The sequence below is a fragment of the Panthera onca genome, chromosome B4 (genome assembly GCF_046562875.1).
Source record: "Panthera onca isolate mPanOnc1 chromosome B4, mPanOnc1 haplotype 2, whole genome shotgun sequence".
Taxonomy (NCBI): domain Eukaryota; kingdom Metazoa; phylum Chordata; class Mammalia; order Carnivora; family Felidae; genus Panthera; species Panthera onca.
The window spans coordinates 53,837,216-53,857,797 of NC_138345.1; the positions used below are offsets into that span (position 1 = coordinate 53,837,216).

The 20,582-nt window shown below is 35.7% G+C and overlaps 1 protein-coding gene across 3 annotated transcripts in view; it reads left to right on the forward strand.

Moving 5' to 3' along the window:
- Positions 1 to 20,582, forward strand: part of SLCO1B3 (solute carrier organic anion transporter family member 1B3) — a 207,528-nt gene that overhangs the window by 175,748 nt on the left and 11,198 nt on the right. For all 3 annotated transcript variants that reach the window (XM_078450054.2, XM_078450053.2, XM_078450055.2), the window contains 8 exons: positions 321 to 467; positions 629 to 727; positions 995 to 1,237; positions 2,284 to 2,448; positions 4,022 to 4,217; positions 7,921 to 8,086; positions 10,183 to 10,367; positions 16,336 to 16,400. In XM_078450054.2, the coding sequence (XP_078306180.2) occupies positions 321 to 467; positions 629 to 727; positions 995 to 1,237; positions 2,284 to 2,448; positions 4,022 to 4,217; positions 7,921 to 8,086; positions 10,183 to 10,367; positions 16,336 to 16,400 (1,266 nt within the window). The remainder of the gene's footprint in view (positions 1 to 320; positions 468 to 628; positions 728 to 994; positions 1,238 to 2,283; positions 2,449 to 4,021; positions 4,218 to 7,920; positions 8,087 to 10,182; positions 10,368 to 16,335; positions 16,401 to 20,582) is intronic.

Genomic DNA, 20,582 nt, shown 5'->3' on the forward strand with positions numbered 1-20,582 from the left:
TATAATATGATCTGGACATTTAAAAATATAATGTACATAAATATTATGCATATTTTTATGTGAACTGAAAATGTGGAAGATACATACAAACATGAGAAGTAGCTCTCTGCATGTGGTGGGATTATAGATAACTTAGTTTTTACTTGTTTACTTTTTGCTTTCCTATATTGTCAAATTTTGTAAAGTAACTATGAATCAGTCTTATAATTCGAAAAAATAAAAAAAAATCTTAAATGGAATAATTAAGGGGTTAAAGCAGTTGAGTTTCTTATATAAATGCTAAAATTAATATTTAAAATAAAACACTCTCGTCTGCATAGGTTGTGAAAAGGAATCTGGATCATATCTATGGATATATGTACTACTGGGTAATATGCTCCGTGGAATTGGGGAAACCCCCATAGTACCCTTGGGGATTTCTTATATTGATGATTTTGCTGAAACAGGACATTCTTCTTTTTATTTAGGTAATGTACAGAAAATATTAGATTTTATGATTACTTTCCCTGGGTCCACCCTTGAAATAATAGTGTTCCTAAATTCATTTTTTTACTTACTAAAAAATTCTTTGGAGACTTGTATAATGTTGTTATTGGCATCTGATAAAATTGTTTTATAATATTTTTAGGTACTTTGCATGCAATATCAATGATTGGTCCAATCATTGGCTTTATACAGGGATCTCTGTTTGCTAAAATGTACGTGGATATTGGATATGTAGATCTCAGTAAGTATAATAAGAACAAGGTAACATAATAATACTTTTCAAGTACAGGACATCATCCTTCCAAATACTGAATCCACTTTTTCAGTAGTTCTTTACTGACTATATGTGTGATGAAGTGTGAACAAAATTAAAAAAATAGTGTCTCAGAATTGATGTAATAGAGTTTAATTTCTGTATCTACGAAGGGTAGCAGTCATTATTATTGCTCAGAATTTATTGCATTTCAAAATGATTTTTTGACTGGCTACTTATAATTCTTTATTCTAGGCAGTATCAGAATTACTCCTAAGGACTCTCGTTGGGTTGGTGCTTGGTGGCTTGGTTTCCTTGTGGCTGGACTATTATCCATTATGTCCTCCATTCCATTCTTTTTCCTGCCCCAAAATCTGGATAAACCACAGAAAGAAAGTAAAGATTTAGTATCTTCGCATCTCCCCAAAAGAAATGAGAAAAGGAGTCAAATAGCTAATGTGACCAACCGTGGGCAAAATATTAGTGAAAATATGACTGGTAAGTATTTCACATTTATAGTCAATTTGGAATTATTAATTTCAAATGAAAGTAGACGAAACTATTTCTTAGTTGCCACTGGGGAGAAAGCATAGTTCTGACTCTGTTTGATAGAAACTTTTAGAGACCTATAGAGCGAGATGTTTCAAGGTCCACGTCATCCATCTCTAAATAACCATACCTGGTCCTGTCTTGCTAGACTCTAACACTTACTACAATTATTTCTAAGAAAGTCCTTCCACTTTTAACATCCGTTACAATTAGTCACCCCTCTAATTATAGACTCAGACCACAAAATTCATGCCATGCACCGAAGTTATGAATTTTTCACACACCTGTTTGTAGGCACAGATTGTTCTACTATTGTTGTAATAATGTCACCTGAGACACAACATCATTATTCTCTTCTTCTCCTTGTACCACAAGAAAGGTGATTTATAATACTATATAGTATTTTAAAGCAGAAAAGTTGCATACCAAGAAACAGATCTGAGTCCTGCATTAAATAGAACTTTATAATTTTTTAACTTTGGTCTTCTCATTTCTGTGAACTTTCTACTTAAAGGTAAAATTCTACTTAATAATTGTATTATTAACATAAAAATTAATACTAAGTGCTAACAAATAAGAGACATTGCATGTCTATTCACTTTTGTTTCTTGAGCACCTAGCATATTGCCTGGGACCCAGTTGAAAACCAAATATTTGTTGAATGAATGAATAAATGAATTAATGATACATGCAGTTGTATGGTAGTGTGCTAAGAATAACCAAATATGAAGTGAACTGAGCAAGTTGCAAAACAGCATGTATGTATGATTTCACTTTGGGGTAAAATAAACTAATTGAATAGATATTAATGAACATATGGAAAAATGAAGGAAAATATAAAAACTGTTGACAGTAGAATTGCAGGGTACTCTGATTTTCTATGTTATATATTTAAGTAATTTTCAATCTTATTTAACTTTTATTATATTTACGAAATTAAGATATTAATGTATACTTAAGCTGCATTGTAATATCTTATCTTTATAATTTTATAGATTTTTTCCAGTCCTTGAAAAGCATCCTTACCAATCCCCTATATGTTATATTACTGTTTTCATCATTGCTACTGGCCAGCAGCCATATTGGTGCTATTACTTATGTCTTCAAATACATAGAGCAACAGTATGGTCAGTCAGCATCTGAGGCTAACGTTTTTCTTGGTAAGACACGTTATTTATGTTTGTTTGATAAGCTATATACTACCAAGTAATTGAGTTTCAAGTGACATTTCGTTGTGAAGGCAATTTTATATTTTAGTAAGTATAATTTCTAATTATTTTTTTGCAAATCTTGTTGAATTTGTCTGTCTCATGGTGTCATCATTGTTCTGCATTTGAAGTCACATATCATGCTATTTTTGAGAAGATGAATTCCTAGAAGAAAAGTTGCACGTGAATGAACTATTTAGATATAGTATCTGCATAATTGAATTTTATAGTTTAGTGTTGAGATCCTGAGACAAATCCTTTTGTAATGTAATCATAATTTCATAATTCATTGACTTTAAATCAGAACTCAGCTACCTACAAAAAATAGGAAAGAGAAAACAAACACATCATTGATGTCTACATAATTCAAACAAGTATCATATTTTATGAGTTATTTTGCTATATCTGTTTCCAGTGACATATTGAGACTTGCTTTTGAAGAAAAGGTTTTCTTATATAATTCTTCCCTCACCACCAGTATAAAATGAGATTACTATTATTTTATTTATTTTTGGAAAGAGAGAGAGAGAGCATGAGTTAGGGAGAGGAGCAGAGAGAGAGAGAGAAAGAGAATCTTAAGCAGTCTTCATGCTCAGTGCAGAGCCCAACACAGGGCTCAATCCCTCGACCTTGGGGTCATGACCTGAGCTGAAATCAAGAGTCAGACCTCAACTGACTGAACCACCCACGTGCCCCAATATGAGATTTTTAAGAGCAGTACATTACCTAGTACAGTACTCAGCACATTGTAGAAACTCAGTAAATATTTGATAAATTAAACTGAACGTCTCAAGTGGCATGTGAGTGGTCATAAATAAACAAGAAAATGATAATTCTGTTCAATACTTTTATTGAACTTAAGGTAAAAGTTTAAATGGTAAAAGTTGAGTTTGACTCCCAGTAAGGTTCCCAGCCTGAATTATGTTGTTGTTGTTGTTGTTGTTGTTTGTTATTGTTAGAGGGATCTTTACCTTTAATAACTCTTGTAGGACAATGACATGGAAAAGTTATAATAGGGGTCATTTTTAATACCATATTTAGGCCTATTTATCATTTTAGGGTATATGTGTGTTGGGATGAATAAAGAAGAGATATTAATTCTAGTATTTAATTTTAAAGTGATAGACAAATTTAGAATGAGTTTTTAAGGATTGGAACTCTTCATTTTGAGGAGGAGTAAAGGATTTAGATAGTAGAATGCAAGTCTCCTAGGCAGGTGATATTTTGTTGCTGTTTTCCAGAAGAAGAAACTCCCTCATAGAAACCATCTGTTCAGATATTCAAATATTCTCAGTCCCCGACTTTTGCTATAGGGGGACCCAAATCCCCAGCACTGGCATCAAGAAGTTATTTTTGTTTCTCCTATGTGGTACACTGGGTCTCCTACCTCCATGCAGGGCTATCGGCTTTCTACTTAAGTCGTAAGATGGGATACATTTGGTTGATGTACTCTGTGTTTCATATTATAACACATTTCAGAATAACCATATTTATATAACAACAATTTTTTTTCTCTTATTTCTAGGAACCATAACCTTACCAACTGTTGCAACTGGAATATTTACAGGAGGATATATCATTAAAAAATTCAAACTTAGCTTGCTTGGAATTGCCAAATTATCATTTTATACCAGTGCATTGGCCCTCATATTTCAACAATTCAACTTTGCAGTAATTTGTGAAAGCAAATCAGTTGCTGGCCTAACATTGACCTATGATGGGTTTGTATATGTCAATATATTAATTGCACAATGTATAAACTATACAATGTAAAAGACTATAAGTAAAACAGGGAAGATAACAATCTTAGATAAACTTTTTTAATTGAAATTTCAATTTACAAATTCTTAAAACCTCTACTTCCTAAAATCTCAAAAAGTTCTCCTTTTATTCCTTCCTAAAAGAAAAACTATATAAGTTGTAATAATAATAGTTATCTTTTGGGGCTTGTTTATAATGACTGACAGGTACTTTTACCCTCATTTTATAGATAGGGAAAGCAGGGTGTAGAGAAATACACATATTACAAGACTAGCAATGTTAAGATTCTGACTTAAATTGGGGAGTTTTGACTCCAAAACTTTTAGTCTTAACCACTACAATTTTGGATGCATTATAAGAGGAATATAAATAACATTTTCCAAAAGTGACTGAAAAATTCTTATCTACAGTTAACTGTAATGTTTAACAACTATCTATTTTATTTTAGGGTGATAGACAAATTTAGAATGAGTTTTTAAGGATTGGAACTCTTCATTTTGAGGAGGTGTAAAGGATTTAGATGGTAGAATGCAAGTCTCATAGGCAGGTGATATTTTGTTGCTGTTTTCCAGAAGAAGAAACTCCCTCATAGAAACCATCTGTTCAGATATTCAAATATTCTCAGTCCCCGACTTTTGCTATAGGGGGACCCAAATCCCCAGCACTGGCATCAAGAAGTTATTTTTGTTTCTCCCATGTGGTACACTGGGTCTCCTACCTCCATGCAGGGCTATCGGCTTTCTACTTAAGTCGTAGACTTTCTACTTAAGTCTACTTCCTTACATTGTATTGAATTCTCCTTTTCTGCAAGCTAATACTGTTTCTTATGATATTATCTTTATTAGCAGTAGAATTAATAAATATCCTATATATGATTGTATATTAGACCCTGGAAAACCTTTACTTTGTAGTATTATCAAGTATTGTGAAGTATTCCCAGTACGCCAGTCTCTACCCCAAATTAGGGGCACGATTCTGGAGTAGATTTCTTATAATCTCCAGAATATAGCCAAGAATTTAAGCTTGGAAAGGTTCACATTCAGACAACAAGGAAAGATCTTTGGATTATGCTTGTATAACTATGCTACGTAGTGCTGTTTATTGTTGGCTCTGAGCTTCTAAAGTCTCGATCTCATGAGGTGTCAGTTTGAACGTGTCAAATTTCCCCACAACTGCTTACCTAAACACCATCCTATTCTTAGATACTTGTCAACCTGGTCTTGAATTATCTCTCTGCTTCCTCCTAATCCTGACTGTTGGTAATTACTCCTATCCACCCAGCATTACCCACTCCAGTAAATACAGAGTACTTAGAACTTTGATTTTTTTTTTTTTATTCCAAGCTAGTTAACATATAGTATAATAATGGTTTCAGGAGTAGAATTTAGTGATTTATCACTTACATGTAGCACCCAATGCTCGTCAGAGTAAGTTGGACCCCCCTAATGCCTATTCACCCATTTAGCCCATCCCCCTACCCAACACCCCCTCCAGCAACCCTCAGTTTGTTCTCTGTATTTAAAAGTCTCTTGTGGTTTGCCTCCCTCTCTGTTTGTATCTTATTTTTCCTTCCCTTCCCCTATGTTAAACTGTTTTGCTTCTTAAATTTCACATGAGTGAAATCATACGATATTTGTCTTTCTGTGACTGATGTATTTCACTCATCATAATACATTCTAGAACATTGAACTTTTGAGGTAAAAGAACCTTAGAGGGGCACCTGGGAGGCTCAGTCAGTTAAGCGTCCGACTTCAGCCCAGGTTGTGATCCCATGCTTTGTGGGTTTGAGCCCTGCATCGGGCTCTGTGCTGACAGCTCATAGCCTGGACCCTGGTTTGGATTCTGTGTGTCCCTCTCTCTCTGCCCGCCCCCCCCCCCACTCTGTCTCTCAAAATAAATAAACACTTAAAAAATATTTTAAAAAAAGAACCTTAGAGATCATGAAGCTCAAACCTCTTAAATCCTCTTAATTTATTAGTTGAGACCCAGAGGAACCATAACTTATTTGAAGTCACACAATAACTCCAGACTGATGCTATATCACATCAGTAGTTCTAAGGGCTCCCAAGTTGTCAGATATGCGTTAGCCTAAAGCCAGTTTCCTAAAAGCATGTATACTAACTGTGCTATCTATTCAAAAGAAAGCAGCTAGAATTGTGTGGGATTATTTTCCTTCAGTAATTTTACTGAGTGCCTCCTTAAATATCAAGAAGATTTATAGGATACATCGCTGCCTTCATGAAAATCATAGTTTAATCATAGTAAATAATAGAATAGATATATTCAACATTTATGAAGTGCTAGTAACAGAACTAACTTTTTAAAATATAAATAAGTGCAGAGTTTCTTTGAATGTGGCCTGAGGGTCAATAGGAGTCCCTGAGACCTTATTGAAGTCTCAGCAGATTCTAAACTATTTTTATAATAATACCAGAATGGTATTTGTCTTTCTTATTCTCATTTTCTCATGAGTGTAAAGTGATATTTTCAAAGGCTACAATAATGTAATGATAACATCAGTCTGGTGGCTAATGATGTGTGCTTGTGTATTCTCATGTATTAAACATTTGTAGTATTAATTTCTAATTAGAGTCTATATATACCAATACCAATACATATAACCCACTTGAACAAAAAATCTTTGGGGTCCTCAATACTATGAAGGGCTACTGAGAATAAAAACTTGAGAACTTCCTTATTATTTTTTTTTCCAAAAAGTCCCTATGCGATTGATGTTATTATCTCTGACTTACAAATGGCAAAACTGTTTTAGGAAGAGTAGTCACAAGTATCTTATTCAAAGATAATTCATCAGTTCTCTGTTATCAAGATTTTTATAAAAACCAAAAGCATAATTTTAAAAATCTATAAGCAGATAATTAAATTATACAAATAATCCATTTTATAATTTTAGCCATGTTATGAAATCATATCTTATAAATACAACCATGTTTTATAGTCCATCATTTTAAAGCATGTTGTCATTGCATTTAAAAATTATATGGAGTTTTTCTTGTCTTTTTCGAGTGATTTTATTATTCTTGATTTTTAAAAATTGATCCTTAGGAGTTCTGCTTTGACCATATTGAATTATTTTCTTATGTAGTTGAAATATAGATTTTAAAATTCAAACTAAGTAACACTAACAGATTCATGGGACTTTATAGTAAGCTGGGGAGAACCTTAGTTTATTGCCTTACTTGAAGAGAAACTGAGTCTGAGAAAAATGAAGTGACTTGTTTAATGAATAATTTCTTGGTAGGATCACAAAGATCTCCTATCTAAGTCTTATTGATCTTTTTTTTTTCTTTACGTTTTACTTTTTCTAGGTCATAAATTATGTCTGGGTGAAGATGGGGGTATGTGTTAAGTTAATAAGCAGTATTAAAATGCCATTTTTGCATCATCATTCATCAAATTTCTCTGGTTAAAGCCCAACTGTTTTCCTTGTTTCTCTTCTGCCCTCCCCTGCTTTCTCCTCCCCTGCCCTCCTCATCCTTCTCCCTCTCCCCTCGTGCCCTCCTCTCTTCCTCCCTTCCCTTTGCTTCCCTTTCCTACTCTACCCTTCCTTTCTCTTCTCTTCTCTCTTCCCTCCTTCTCCTATTTCTCCTTCTTCTTTCTCTCTCGCTCTCTTTTTGATATATGTCTACCTTATATTTCCAGAAATAATCCAGTGGCATCTCACATAAATGTACCACTTTCTTATTGCAACTCAGACTGCAATTGTGATGAAAGTCACTGGGAACCTGTCTGTGGAGCCAATGGAGTAACTTACATGTCACCTTGTCTAGCAGGTTGCAAATCTTCAAGTGGCAATAAAAAGTCTATAGTGAGTATTTGTTTTTACTTTCTCTTCTCTCCTTGATCAAAATCATGTATTTGGTTTACCTATTACTTATCAAATCTTTCTGAAAGTGAAGTCTCCAGTAAAAAGATAAAAGAAAAAGACTCCCAGTATTGTCTGTCATTGTGATAGTTGTGGGGTTGTGTAAACAAAAACCTCCAATAAAATCCTGTTTGAAACACAAATGGGTTTTTCTGTTGCTTGAATTCTCATTGAGATTATTCCTACTTTCCCCCTTGAATTTATGAGAATATGACTGTCTGGAATTTAAATGCATTTAAGATCTCTAGGAAGCACTTCATTTGACTAATTAGATTCAATTAGGGTTACTTTATCCTCTACCCTTCAGAAGTTAGGGGAAAGTCCTGACCCAACAATTTGTCAGTACTTTCTGCCTTTCCAGTACAACAATCTATATGCAAAATTGCCTTTAGGCTCACCACCCTTTTGACTTTCCAAAAAATTAATCAAGGCTTCATGCTCACTTGACTATCCAATTCTTGGCTTCCAATTTTCGTATCTCCAAGGGCAGCACTTCTATCCAGTATAACTTAGTCATTTGCCTACCTATTCCAGACAACTTCCATAGAAATACCGTATCCTTTTTCATTTAAAATATTCCCTTCCATGCAAACTATGGGTTCTCCCTAATTCTCTGGGTTAATTTCCAGTAGTTGGGGATCAGATATTCTACTTACAATCTACTGAGTACTCACAAAGTTGGGAGCCATTTTCTTATCACCAACATTAGCAATATCATCAGCTTATAATCAATCATTGCCCTCTTCCACACATTTCTGTCTTTGATTTTCAAACTTTTTCCATCTTTTCCTTGTCCATAACCCTACTAATTGTATTATTGAAGGGTATTGAGAATTTGAAGAATAAAGCACCCAGAGTCTGTGAAGCCAGGCCATAAATTAACATCCAAGGACTATACTTAAAAACCCCTATTTTATATTCATGGCTCTAGTGCTTTTCACTGAAAATGCATGTTTAATCCATGGTCCCACTTGGCCCCTTAGTGAAGGCCTGGAAGAGACATGATGTTAGAATCCTAAAGAGAACTCTGTATACTGTGGAGACATTTTCTTAATACTGGCATGACTATAACATTTGGGGACTACTGGGGAGTTCTTTTACCAAATCCTTAGTAAGAAATCATCCCTTCCTAATTACTCAAAATAATGTCCTTTGTACCTGAGTTTGGTTATATTGGTCAATAGGTTTGATACATAAAGGATTCCTCCATATTATTCCTAGTGAAAAAGTAAAGTTTGATCATCAGATAAGTACTGATTCAAATTCTCTTCCAATTCCTTCTTCAATAAATAGTCTAGAGTACTAAGAAGTTTAAGCTTAAGTGAATTGCTTTTTTTAGCCTAGCCTTGAAACAGGATTTATTTAAGCCACCTATATAAATAAACGTCCTGCCGAATCAAATCTCTAAAATCATTTGTTCCTAAGATTTCTTCCCCTGTGCTCTATTCATTAGGGTATTCTGTTGTGTTGAACCTCCCCGGTGATAACATCATCTATCCTCTAATCTGTCATTATGTTCTTGGATGTTGTGTTTGCTGTACAAAGTAGTTCCAGTATGCCTGCATAGTTCCTATTCCCCTAGATTCTGCCCCATTTCTAATGGGGAGCTCCAGGTTTTGCCCCCCACAAAACTATATTTTCTGGATTCTCTGAGTAGCCTCTCCCCAGAAGATGTTTCTGACACTTAGTAGGATTGTTAAGGAGAGTAACTAGATGTTTTATAGAAAGTAAAATTGACTGGGAGAAAATTATTTAAAAGAATTTATATTAATGAGAAATTATTTACAGTTTCAAACATTAATTTTTCTATTCTTTTCTAATTTTTAAATTAGTAATGAGTTAAATGTTAATAGTGAATTGTTTTTTTTCTAGAGTAATAGAGGAAACAATTTTGCCTTTCATCTATTAAACAACTGTATGTTTTAAAAACTAAACATTTTAGCTTGATGGGTGAGACTTCTTTAGCTATAATGAAATGATTTATAACCCAGTCATAATTTACAAATATATTCTGTAATATCTCAACAACTATTTTTTAGGTGTTTTATAACTGTAGTTGTGTGGAAGTAACTGGTGTCCAGAACAAAAATAATTCAGTGAATTTGGGTGAATGCCCAAGAGACAATCATTGTACAAAAAAATTTTATATTTATGTACTGGTGCAAGTCTTGAATTATTTTTTCTCTTCATTGGGAAGCACCCCAACTATCATGCTGGTTTTTAAGTAAGTATGACTTTTTAATGCACTTTAATGTATATTTAGACAATAAACACACCTAATAATGTACATATTTTCCATAATATATTAGGAACATGAATTTATATTTTGTTACATTTTAATTTTCTAAGAATGCATTTTCTTAGGATTATTGTGATACTCCAATGCCATAATGAATGATAACAAGATTTCATATTTTCTCCTCTTATGAAGAATTTTGTGACATGGAGTGACTGAAAATCACTTCAATTCTGAAAAAAAAAATCCATGTTGTAATTCTAAAAGAACTTCTAATTTTGAGATGCCTTACACCAGGATAAGCCTGTCAGAGTGAATCAACCATTGATTTAATCGAAAGAAAACATTTGGGAGCCAGACTGTGTAATGTAAACCATCTACAATATTCTAAAGTTTTCATATACCATCAAAATTGCTTTTGACTTGGTCTCTCAATTACCCTCATAGATAAGAAAAAAATATATGAGCAGAATTCATTCCTTTTTTCACTCATTAGACTAATACTTACACCATGCTTAAAGAATATTCCATGGTGAATAAAACAGATACACATTAGATTATTACAGGAAATAATGATGTAAGAAAAATAAGTTTAAAAATATATACATAATTAGAAACTGTCATTAGTACTAGTAAGGAAAAAGAACAACATTAAAGAAAATAAAGAGGAAAACCTAATTGAGGATTGAAGTGAAGAGCAGTGAGAAGAGGACTCAGAGACTTCTCAAAAAAAGCAACATTGAATCCTAAAGTCTAAAGAATAGGTTAACATTAGCCAAATGAAGAACTTTATAGAAAAAGAGCATCAGTGCCAATTCTTCCAGACCAGAAAGAACTGGAGTGTTTGAGTTGGTTGGAACATCATGAGTGAGAGGTCTATGACATAAGATAAGATTGGAGAGTTAGGAAGGGAGAAGATCACACAGACCATGTTGATGAGGTTAATTGTTCAGTTACCTAAAACTGAAAACATATTAAAACTTGCATGCATATCTCAAAAATATACAGGTGTAAATATGGTAACCTGGGTTAACATCCAAATTATACTTTTAGGACCTAGGTAGTTAACCACAAGTTCACTGTCAGCCAACAACATGACATGGAAGGGAAAGAAAACAAATGTGATAAGTTGTGTTAAAATGAATATACATGAGCAGACAGAGTCTGTAATTGTTTAAATTTTATTCTTACTCCAAATCTTGTTAAATTATTTATGCTAATTTATTCTACAGCTATGTCTCCACCTTAATATAAAATGTCTACAAGGGGCGCCTGGGTGGCGCAGTCGGTTAGGCGTCTGACTTCGGCTCAGGTCACGATCTCGCGGTCTGTGAGTTCGAGCCCCGCGTTAGGCTCTGGGCTGATGGCTCGGAGCCTGGAGCCTGTTTCCGATTCTGTGTCTCCCTCTCTCTCTGCCCCTCCCCCGTTCATGCTCTGTCTCTCTCTGTCCCAAAAATAAATAAAAAACGTTGAAAAAAAAAAATTAAAAAAAAATGTCTACTCAAAAACAGAACTCTTCCATATTTGCCAAATTACACATTAATAATCAGAAAAAAAAAACTCTCTCAAAATTCTGCATTAGCTTTATCTAAGTCTTAGCTTTTTTAAAAAAATGTTTTAGTACTTTATTTTTTATTTTTTAAAAAATGTTTATTTATTTTGCAGAGAGAGAAAGAGCAGGGGGAGGGGCAGAGAGAGAGGGAGACACAGAATCTGAAGCAGGCTCCAGGCGCTGAGCTGTCAGCACAGAGCCTGATGCGGGGCTCTAACCCACGAACCATGAGATCATGACCTGAGCTGAAGTCGGACACTTAACTGACTGAGCCACCCAGGTGCCCCTAAGTCTTAGCTTTTTAATTTAAAATATTTGCAGAGTGAATAGAGGGTTTTAGAGAACACTGTTTCATCATTGATGACATTTATATTTTACCTTATTAAGTGGTTAAGATAAACATTACCATCAAAAACATTTACTGATCTCTCACCAGCCTTTAATTTTAATGAAAGAAAACTTTTGTGAAGCAGACTATAGAATAAAAATATGAACTTCAGTCTATTAATGATTTTCCAATGCTTACATCATAAGGCTATTATTAAAACTAGACTAAGCAGGAATGATGATACTCACTCATTCATTATATTCATTTTATGTGTCAGACACAATTCTAGGAGCTGAGACAGAACTATGAACATAAGTGATAAAGGCTCCTCTTTTACTAGCTTCCAGTGAGGGTGAAAGACTGGATGAGCATAAAAGAAGAAACAATAAATAAGCAAGTAAATATGTAAAATAGAAGTATTAAGCACTAGGAAGAAAAATAACTCAGACTAAGAATATAGAAGTGGGGCAAATAAATGATAATAATTCAAATATTGTGCATTGGAAGTCACTTGATAAGAGAGCGCAATAAAAAATGAGGGTATAAGCTATGCTGATCTGGGTACAAGGGAAGAGCATGGTCCAGATAAAACATACCCTGTGGGTCACAGAAACAACTTTGGAATTTATTCTAATTGTATTAAGAAGCCAGCAGAGCCATTAGGCATTAAAATTATATACCTGACTTATCCAATTGTAAGATGACTCTGGCTGTTGTGTGGAGATCAAGTTTTTGGGACTCAAGGATGGAATCAGGGAGAATGGAAGGCTTTGATAGTTCTTCACAGGATGGGAATTTGATTGAGGATAGTGATGGTAAAGGAATTAGAAAGTGATATGAGTTTGTCTTTGATCTGTTTTTAAAACCAAGTCAATAGTATTTGCTGATGGATTGAATGTGGCATGTAAGAAGAAAAATTTAAGGATGATTTCAAGGTTCTGGCTCAGCTCTGAGAAGATGGTGGTACTTTCAACAAACTGAGGCAGACTAAGGAAGGGTAGTTGAAGATAGTGGATAAGCAAGAATTTGTTCTATCCCTGTAAGTCTGAGATGCCTATTGATGAAATATTGGAGCAGGAGACATTAAATTTGGAATGAATAACACACAGATGTTATTTACAATCTTGGCAATGTTGAGACCTTCTAAAGATTGAATACAGATAGAAATAAGATTTTAGAACCAAGACCCAGGCACTCTAATCTCATAAACCAAGAATAGGAGGAGAATCCATTGAAGGAAACTAGGAAAGAGATTCCATGAGATTGGAGAGAAACCAAGAAGGTGTATCATGGCAGTTAAAGATTAGGGAGTAATTGTTGGATTTCATTATGTACTTGTCACTAGATTTAACAAAAGTAATGCATAAAGATGGGAGGAAAGAAGGGCTGTTTTGCAAAGAACCAAGAGAAAATGCAAGAAGGGGAAGTGAAGATACTCAGGGAAAATCCTTCATATTAGTAATGTTATATAAAAAATCAGAGAAGAGATGTGGTAAGTTAGCAAGGGTGTGGTGTCAAGATTTCTGTTTATGTTAGATATTATAGCATGCTTGTGTACTGATGAGAATTATCCAGTAGAGTTTAAGGAAATTGATGGTACAGGAAAGAAAGGGAACATGACAGGGGAAGGTGAAAGGGGATATGAACAAGTGCATGGAGTTTATTCTATAACAGAAAGGAATGTCTTCTATGTGAGTAAAAAAAAAAGAGTTACATGTTTAGCTTTACTCATACAAGTGTATTGAAAGTCTGTTCTGATTGCTTCTACTTTTTCTGCTAAATAAAATGCAAGGCAATCAACTAAGAGAGAGGAGGAAAAAGAAGTGGCTTGAAATGAGATCAGAAAGTGGGAACTAATAATCTTTAAGGTTGGGAGAATAAACTGGGAAAGTGGGCTAGTAAAATACAGTAGGATTGTACCAGAGGCCCTTGGGGGTTGTACTTATGAATTTAAAATGAGCTTAGTCAGAATGTTTGAATGATTTCCTCAAGTCAGCACAGCTCTGGAGGGGTCTAATGAAAAAGGTAGGGGTTGGATGAAAGCATTTTTGCTTGCCTGGGACAATAATGGATGAGAGGGACATGAAGTTTAAGGTATATGAAAGGAAGGATGGTAATGAGAGAACATGGTAGGAAAGAAATGAGGTGGTGAAAACGGAGATGGGTGGGGACAAGGTGGAGGGTGGCAAGGTCCTGAAGAGCCCTGTGGGTCTGAACTTTGTTGGAGATGGTTTAGTGGATACAGTGAAGTTAAGAGGTGTTATGAAGAAGGGAGCTCAAAGCTGATAATTAGGGAAGTATGTACTGATTAGCATGACCATGCAGTGGGTGAGATAACCCCAAATGGGTGAAGAGGTCAAGAAACATGTAGGCCAGAGCTTTGAGAGGATGGTTTACATGGATTATTAAAATAACTATGAAGAGTGGCAGATATAGTTTTGGGAAAAAAATCACAGCCTAGTACTAAAATTGCCAAGGAATGATGGGGGGGTGGGCAGGGAGTGTTGTGCTAGTCCATAGATATTTCAGCAAGTTAGAGAATGATATATTAGAATGGCACAATACTTGAGGGAAGTTAGAGGTCTTTCAGAGGAGGCACTAGGGTCTGCAGGTAGTAAAAAAATAAGTAAAGGAAAAGGCAAGAAGGACATCTATTCTTGAGGCCCAGTGAGACTGCAGGCTATGGGAGAAAAACAGCCCCCACTTGAAAGAGTTGCATAGAAAGAGAACCATCAGGGGGAAGCCAGGCTTTGTTAGAACAAGAAAGTGAAAACTTTCCTGAGAACATATGATCTAAAGATTTTCCTGGTAACAAGGGATATAATGGAAGAGTTTGAGTGCTGTAAGAACAAGAGACTGGGTGTGATTAAAGAATGAACTAAACCATGTAGGAACCCAGGGACTCAGGAATATGGAAACTGATACTAAGAGAGGTTACATGATTTCTCCAAGTCACTTATTCAATATGAACCACCATTATCTCCTTATTCAAGAACAAGAACTAGCATGGAATGTCATAGGAGACACTTAGACATCTGTTGAATGACTAAATCTGCTTATCTCTATGAACAAATACAGTCATCCAAACAGTTCAAATAAAAAAAAAAAAACCTTTGTATTAGTTAATCAAGTATTTCCATAGAAATGTTCCATAGAAACAGTCAACTCCTCCCTATCCTGCCATTACTGCTGGATAATTCATTTCACTTGAAATGTATTAGGCTATCACAGGTATGGTAGTGTCATCATCTCATTGGACACAGAAAAATGGAATGGTGGAAAGAAATTTCTAAATGGAAGAGTGAGTTAATTTCTAAAAGAGAGGATACAAATGTGCTTGCTCCCTTTAAAATGCCATTTACATACATTAGACACTAGAATACACAGGAATCTTTTTTGACCCTCTTGGTTATATTCCATGGTTTATGAATCATATTAGTGAACTTTGCTTTTAGCAGAAATGACAGAAATAGGATGGTAAAAGAGTTCTCCTCACACCAAGACCTCAATAAAAGCATCTGCTGTATCACGTGGCCTGTGTCAACTGAATGGGTCACAGGAGATCTGTTTCTTTGTAGGCATAATAAAGTCTGTTCCAATCACAAACTGATAGGATTTCAAAGGATCAAATGTGAAAATGCTAAACTGTCTTGAAATCTCAACATATTGAAAAATAAGAGAATAATAATTGTTATCACTCATATGTTCCCGTTTTAAAACAACTGAAAGACAACTTGAAATGTCAGCCATTCACTTGAGGGTTTTCATTTGATCATGAAGAACAATGCCACTGAGTGTTTGTTTGTTTGTTTGTTTATGAAAGAGTAAATAGGGGCAGAGAGAGAGAGGAAGGGAGGGAGGAAGGGAGGGGAAGAATCTTAAGCAGGCTCCATGCTCACCATGGAGCCTGATGCGGGGCTTGATCCCATGCCCCTGGGGTCACGACCTGAGCTGAAATCAAGAGTCAGATGCTTAACTCACTGAGCCACCCAGGAGCCCCAAGAAATGTTTAAGTATTGAACTTGGTTTGGTATTTTGGAGATGTTTAATGTTTCTTTGCCCTTATTTTATTTCAGAAATGTTCAACCTCAGCTGAAATCCCTTGCAGTGGGTTTCCATTCACTAACTATACGAGCATTAGGTATGCTAAATATAGAGATTAAAAATTTAAGATACAAATTTTCATGCCAAAGCTCACAGACTGAATATAATTAATTTCCAATTATAAGAAATGTTTAGAAGTTACAATTCAAAATAATTTCTATTTTTGTTGTAAATAAAAAATGAGAGGAAAACTAAGTAACTTAAAAGAGAATTTCTTTTTTTTTTAATATATGAAATTTATTGTCAAGTTGGTTTCCATACAACACCCAGTGCTCATCCCAAAAGGTGCCCTCCTCAATACCCATCACCCATCCTCCCCTCCCTCCCACCCCCCATCAACCATCAGTTTGTTCTCAGTTTTTAACAGTCTCTTATGCTTTGGCTCTCTCCCACTCTAACCTCTTTTTTTTTTTCCTTCCCCTCCCCCATGGGTTTCTGTTAAGTTTCTCAGGATCCACATAAGAGTGAAACCATATGGTATCTGTCTTTCTCTGTATGGCTTATTTCACTTAGCATCACACTCTCCAGTTCCACCCACGTTGCTACAAAGGGCCATATTTCACTCTTTCTCATTGCCACGTAGTATTCCATTGTGTATATAAACCACAATTTCTTTATCCATTCATCAGTTGATGGACATTTAGGCTCTTTCCATAATTTGGCTATTGTTGAGAGTGCTGCTATAAACATTGGGGTACAAGTGCCCCTCTGCATCAGTACTCCTGTATCCCTTGGATAAATTCCTAGCAGTGCTATTGCTGGGCCATAGGGTAGGTCTATTTTTAATTTTCTGAGGAAGCTCCACACTGCTTTCCAGAGCGGCTGCACCAATTTGCATTCCCACCAACAGTGCAAGAGGGTTCCTGTTTCTCCACATCCTCTCCAGCATCTATAGTCTCCTGATTTGTTCATTTTGGCCACTCTGACTGGCGTGAGGTGATATCTGAGTGTGGTTTTGATTTGTATTTCCCTGATAAGGAGCGACGTTGAACATCTTTTCATGTGCCTGTTGGCCATCCGGATGTCTTCTTTAGAGAAGTGTCTCTTCATGTTTTCTGCCCATTTCTTCACTGGGTTATTTGTTTTTCGGGTGTGGAGTTTGGTGAGCTCTTTCCAGACTTTAGCCTCTACTACAAAGCTGTCATCATCAAGACAGCATGGTATTGGCACAAAAACAGACACATAGACCAATGGAATAGAATAGAAACCCCAGAACTAGACCCACAAACATATGGCCAACTCATCTTTGACAAGGCAGGAAAGAACATCCAATGGAAAAAAGACAGTCTCTTTAACAAATGGTGCTGGGAGAACTGGACAGCAACATGCAGAAGGTTGAAACTAGACCACTTTCTCACACCATTCACAAAAATAAACTCAAAATGGATAAAGGACCTGAATGTGAGACAGGAAACCATCAAAACCTTAGAGGAGAAAGCAGGAAAAGACCTCTCTGACCTCAGCCGTAGCAATCTCTTACTCGACACATCCCCAAAGGCAAGGGAATTAAAAGCAAAAGTGAATTACTGGGACCTTATGAAGGTAAAAAGCTTCTGCACAGCAAAGGAAACAACCAACAAAACTAAAAGGCAACCAACGGAATGGGAAAAGATATTTCCAAATGACATATTGGACAAAGGGCTAGTATCCAAAATCTATTAAAAGAGAATTTGATTGTTCATTCTAGTTAACGTCAAGGTTTAACTAGAACAAAGAGTCATCATATTTGTTTTATACTCTTTTTAACACAAAGATAAGTGATCCTCCAAGTTTCTCTACTTTTAGAATTAGGAATATTACTTCCCATAGGCAAAGTGGAGGGCCTTCCTTCTACACAAAGACGTTAATGCCCAAAACAGCTTGGAAGTACTGGGTATCTGGTCAGGCTGAGATTGTGTGAAACAACAGGAGCAGACTTTTTGCTGTCCCTCTTCTCTAAGGCTGGGGACCCTAACCTTTATCAGAAGTTAAAAATGAGAGAGGAAATGGGAACTAAATGGTAGGACTGAACATCTGGGACTAAAGGAGTGTTCTGAACGAAAGAAAGCTCAGGAAGTAATGTTTTATGTTGTTAAAGAGTAGGGCTGTAGACTCCAGAGGTTAGAGTCCTATTTCTAAATATTCGAATGCGGTGATTAGTACAAGATATAGGATATCGCCCTTTTTCCCTTGTTGTCATTTGCCATTTATACCACACAGATTTCCCTTGCTAGCTCAACAACTCCTAACTTAACTCCTGTGCAAGCCCCTTTGTAAGATGTATTAACATAGTATGCTTATTCCTGGGAAGTAGGAAAAGAGCACCATTCCTGTAGGGATTGGGGTAGAAGACTGACCAGGCCTGGAGGCAGCCACTGATGGCAGAAGGAAAAGTAAGCGAGAGGGGCCAGTCCCTGGGATCCGTGCAAGCAAAAGGAAGAAACATAACTCTATGGCTAATTGCACTGGAGAAGTTGTACAGGAAGTATATTTGAGAAGGCCACAGATCCTTAAAGGTAGAAAGAGGAAATACAAAACACATGGAGAGAAGAAGATGGAGGTGCTGCAGGATTCCACTTAGTTCTCGACCCAGCCTTCCTTCTGTTCTTCTCTAATCTCACAGCTCTGTCTGTCCTAGAAGCTTCCTGCCTCCAGATATGATGGAGATGCCTCACTCCTAGAAGCTAAGCCATAGAAGCTAGCAGATGAAATAGAATGTGGAAGCAAGCACTCCTCCTTAGATTCTGAAATAAGATTGAGACTAGAGGAAATTATTCTAATGCCATAAAACAGAAAGCAAGGAATTTTACCATCCTAATTGAGCACATTATTTTGATGTGTCCAATATATGGTGCATAGAACCTAACTGCTTTTATGGGGAGAAAAAAAGTGCATCCTGAGTAGTGAACTTTCACAAATAATTTTCTTGAATACAAAATATGTGTAAATTGTGAGGAGTCCATAGAGAATCATTAAACTGAAAAGGATAATCAAAAAATAATTTGAAGTTTTAAAATTCTAGTAATGACTTAAGACCAAGGTTGTTACCTAAAACATTTAATGCATTAAGTTTGGTCAGTTTGGTCAGACTGGTGGTATTATATGGGGAAAATAAATTATTGGCATGAATTTTTCATTTTTCAAAGGGTGGCTGTGATTTGTGGAAAGCTGCAAATTTTTCACCCATTTTCTCAGTACCAGTTTTCCTCAGATATGTTTAGCCCAGACACCAGACTTTTGTCATCTCCAATTTTTCACTCTCAGAAAATTGAGACTAATTAAAAGTAAATGGAATTAATAAAATTTGTGAAATATGAATCACTACCACTTTTATGTAACAAAATAAAAATTGTCAGCCACTCATCAAAATACAAAAAGAACAAAGTAAAAACATGGCCACTTCAGTTCCACCATATGCAATATAGATCTCTACTGGCATGTCCCTAAAATTTTATTCAAATTACTAGTCCTTTGAACTAGGAGTTTATCTCAGAGTTTATTAAAATAGCAGTAGGAATAGATGGGCACTTCTTCTATAAGGCAGCATATGTATTTCTAAAAAGCTTTACATTCTGTAAAACTGTACACTACAAATAAAACCTGGGTTAGGCACAGACCACTAGACACCTAGGCATCATTTTCATCAGAACATTAACAGAAACAAAATTCAGCCACCAGCCCTAACTTGAACAGCCCATGCTCCTTCAGGAGATTTTAAAAATGTGCACAATCAATGGAGAGAAAATGCAGGATTGTGGGCTTTAATGACACCAACAAAGTGGAAGGGGAGCTCTAAGCCAAGAAAGGACAACCTGCCAAGATGCCTAGAATTCTGTGAAGCTGAGCCTGTGCTTGTCTGTGGAGGAAGAGCTAGTGTTGGCATTTACCTTCTAATTTTTTGTTTGTTTATTTCGTTTTGAGAAATTGAGCATGAGCCGTGGAGGTACAGAGAGAAAGAGAGAAAGAATCCCAAGCAGGCTCTACACTCTGTGCGGAGCCTGACACAGGGCTTGAATTGTGAGATCATGATCTGAGCAGAAATCAAGAGCTGGACGCTCAACTAATTGAGCCACCCAGGTGCCCCTACCTTCTAATTTTCTTAAAAATAGCGTACAAGACTCTCCTGACTTTGCAGTAATTGAGTTGAGAACATTTACCTTTCCCTGTGAAGTTATAATTCTACTCCCATTCCTCAGCTTTCCTTGCCTAAGAAAAATTATGTACGAACCAACGTAACTTT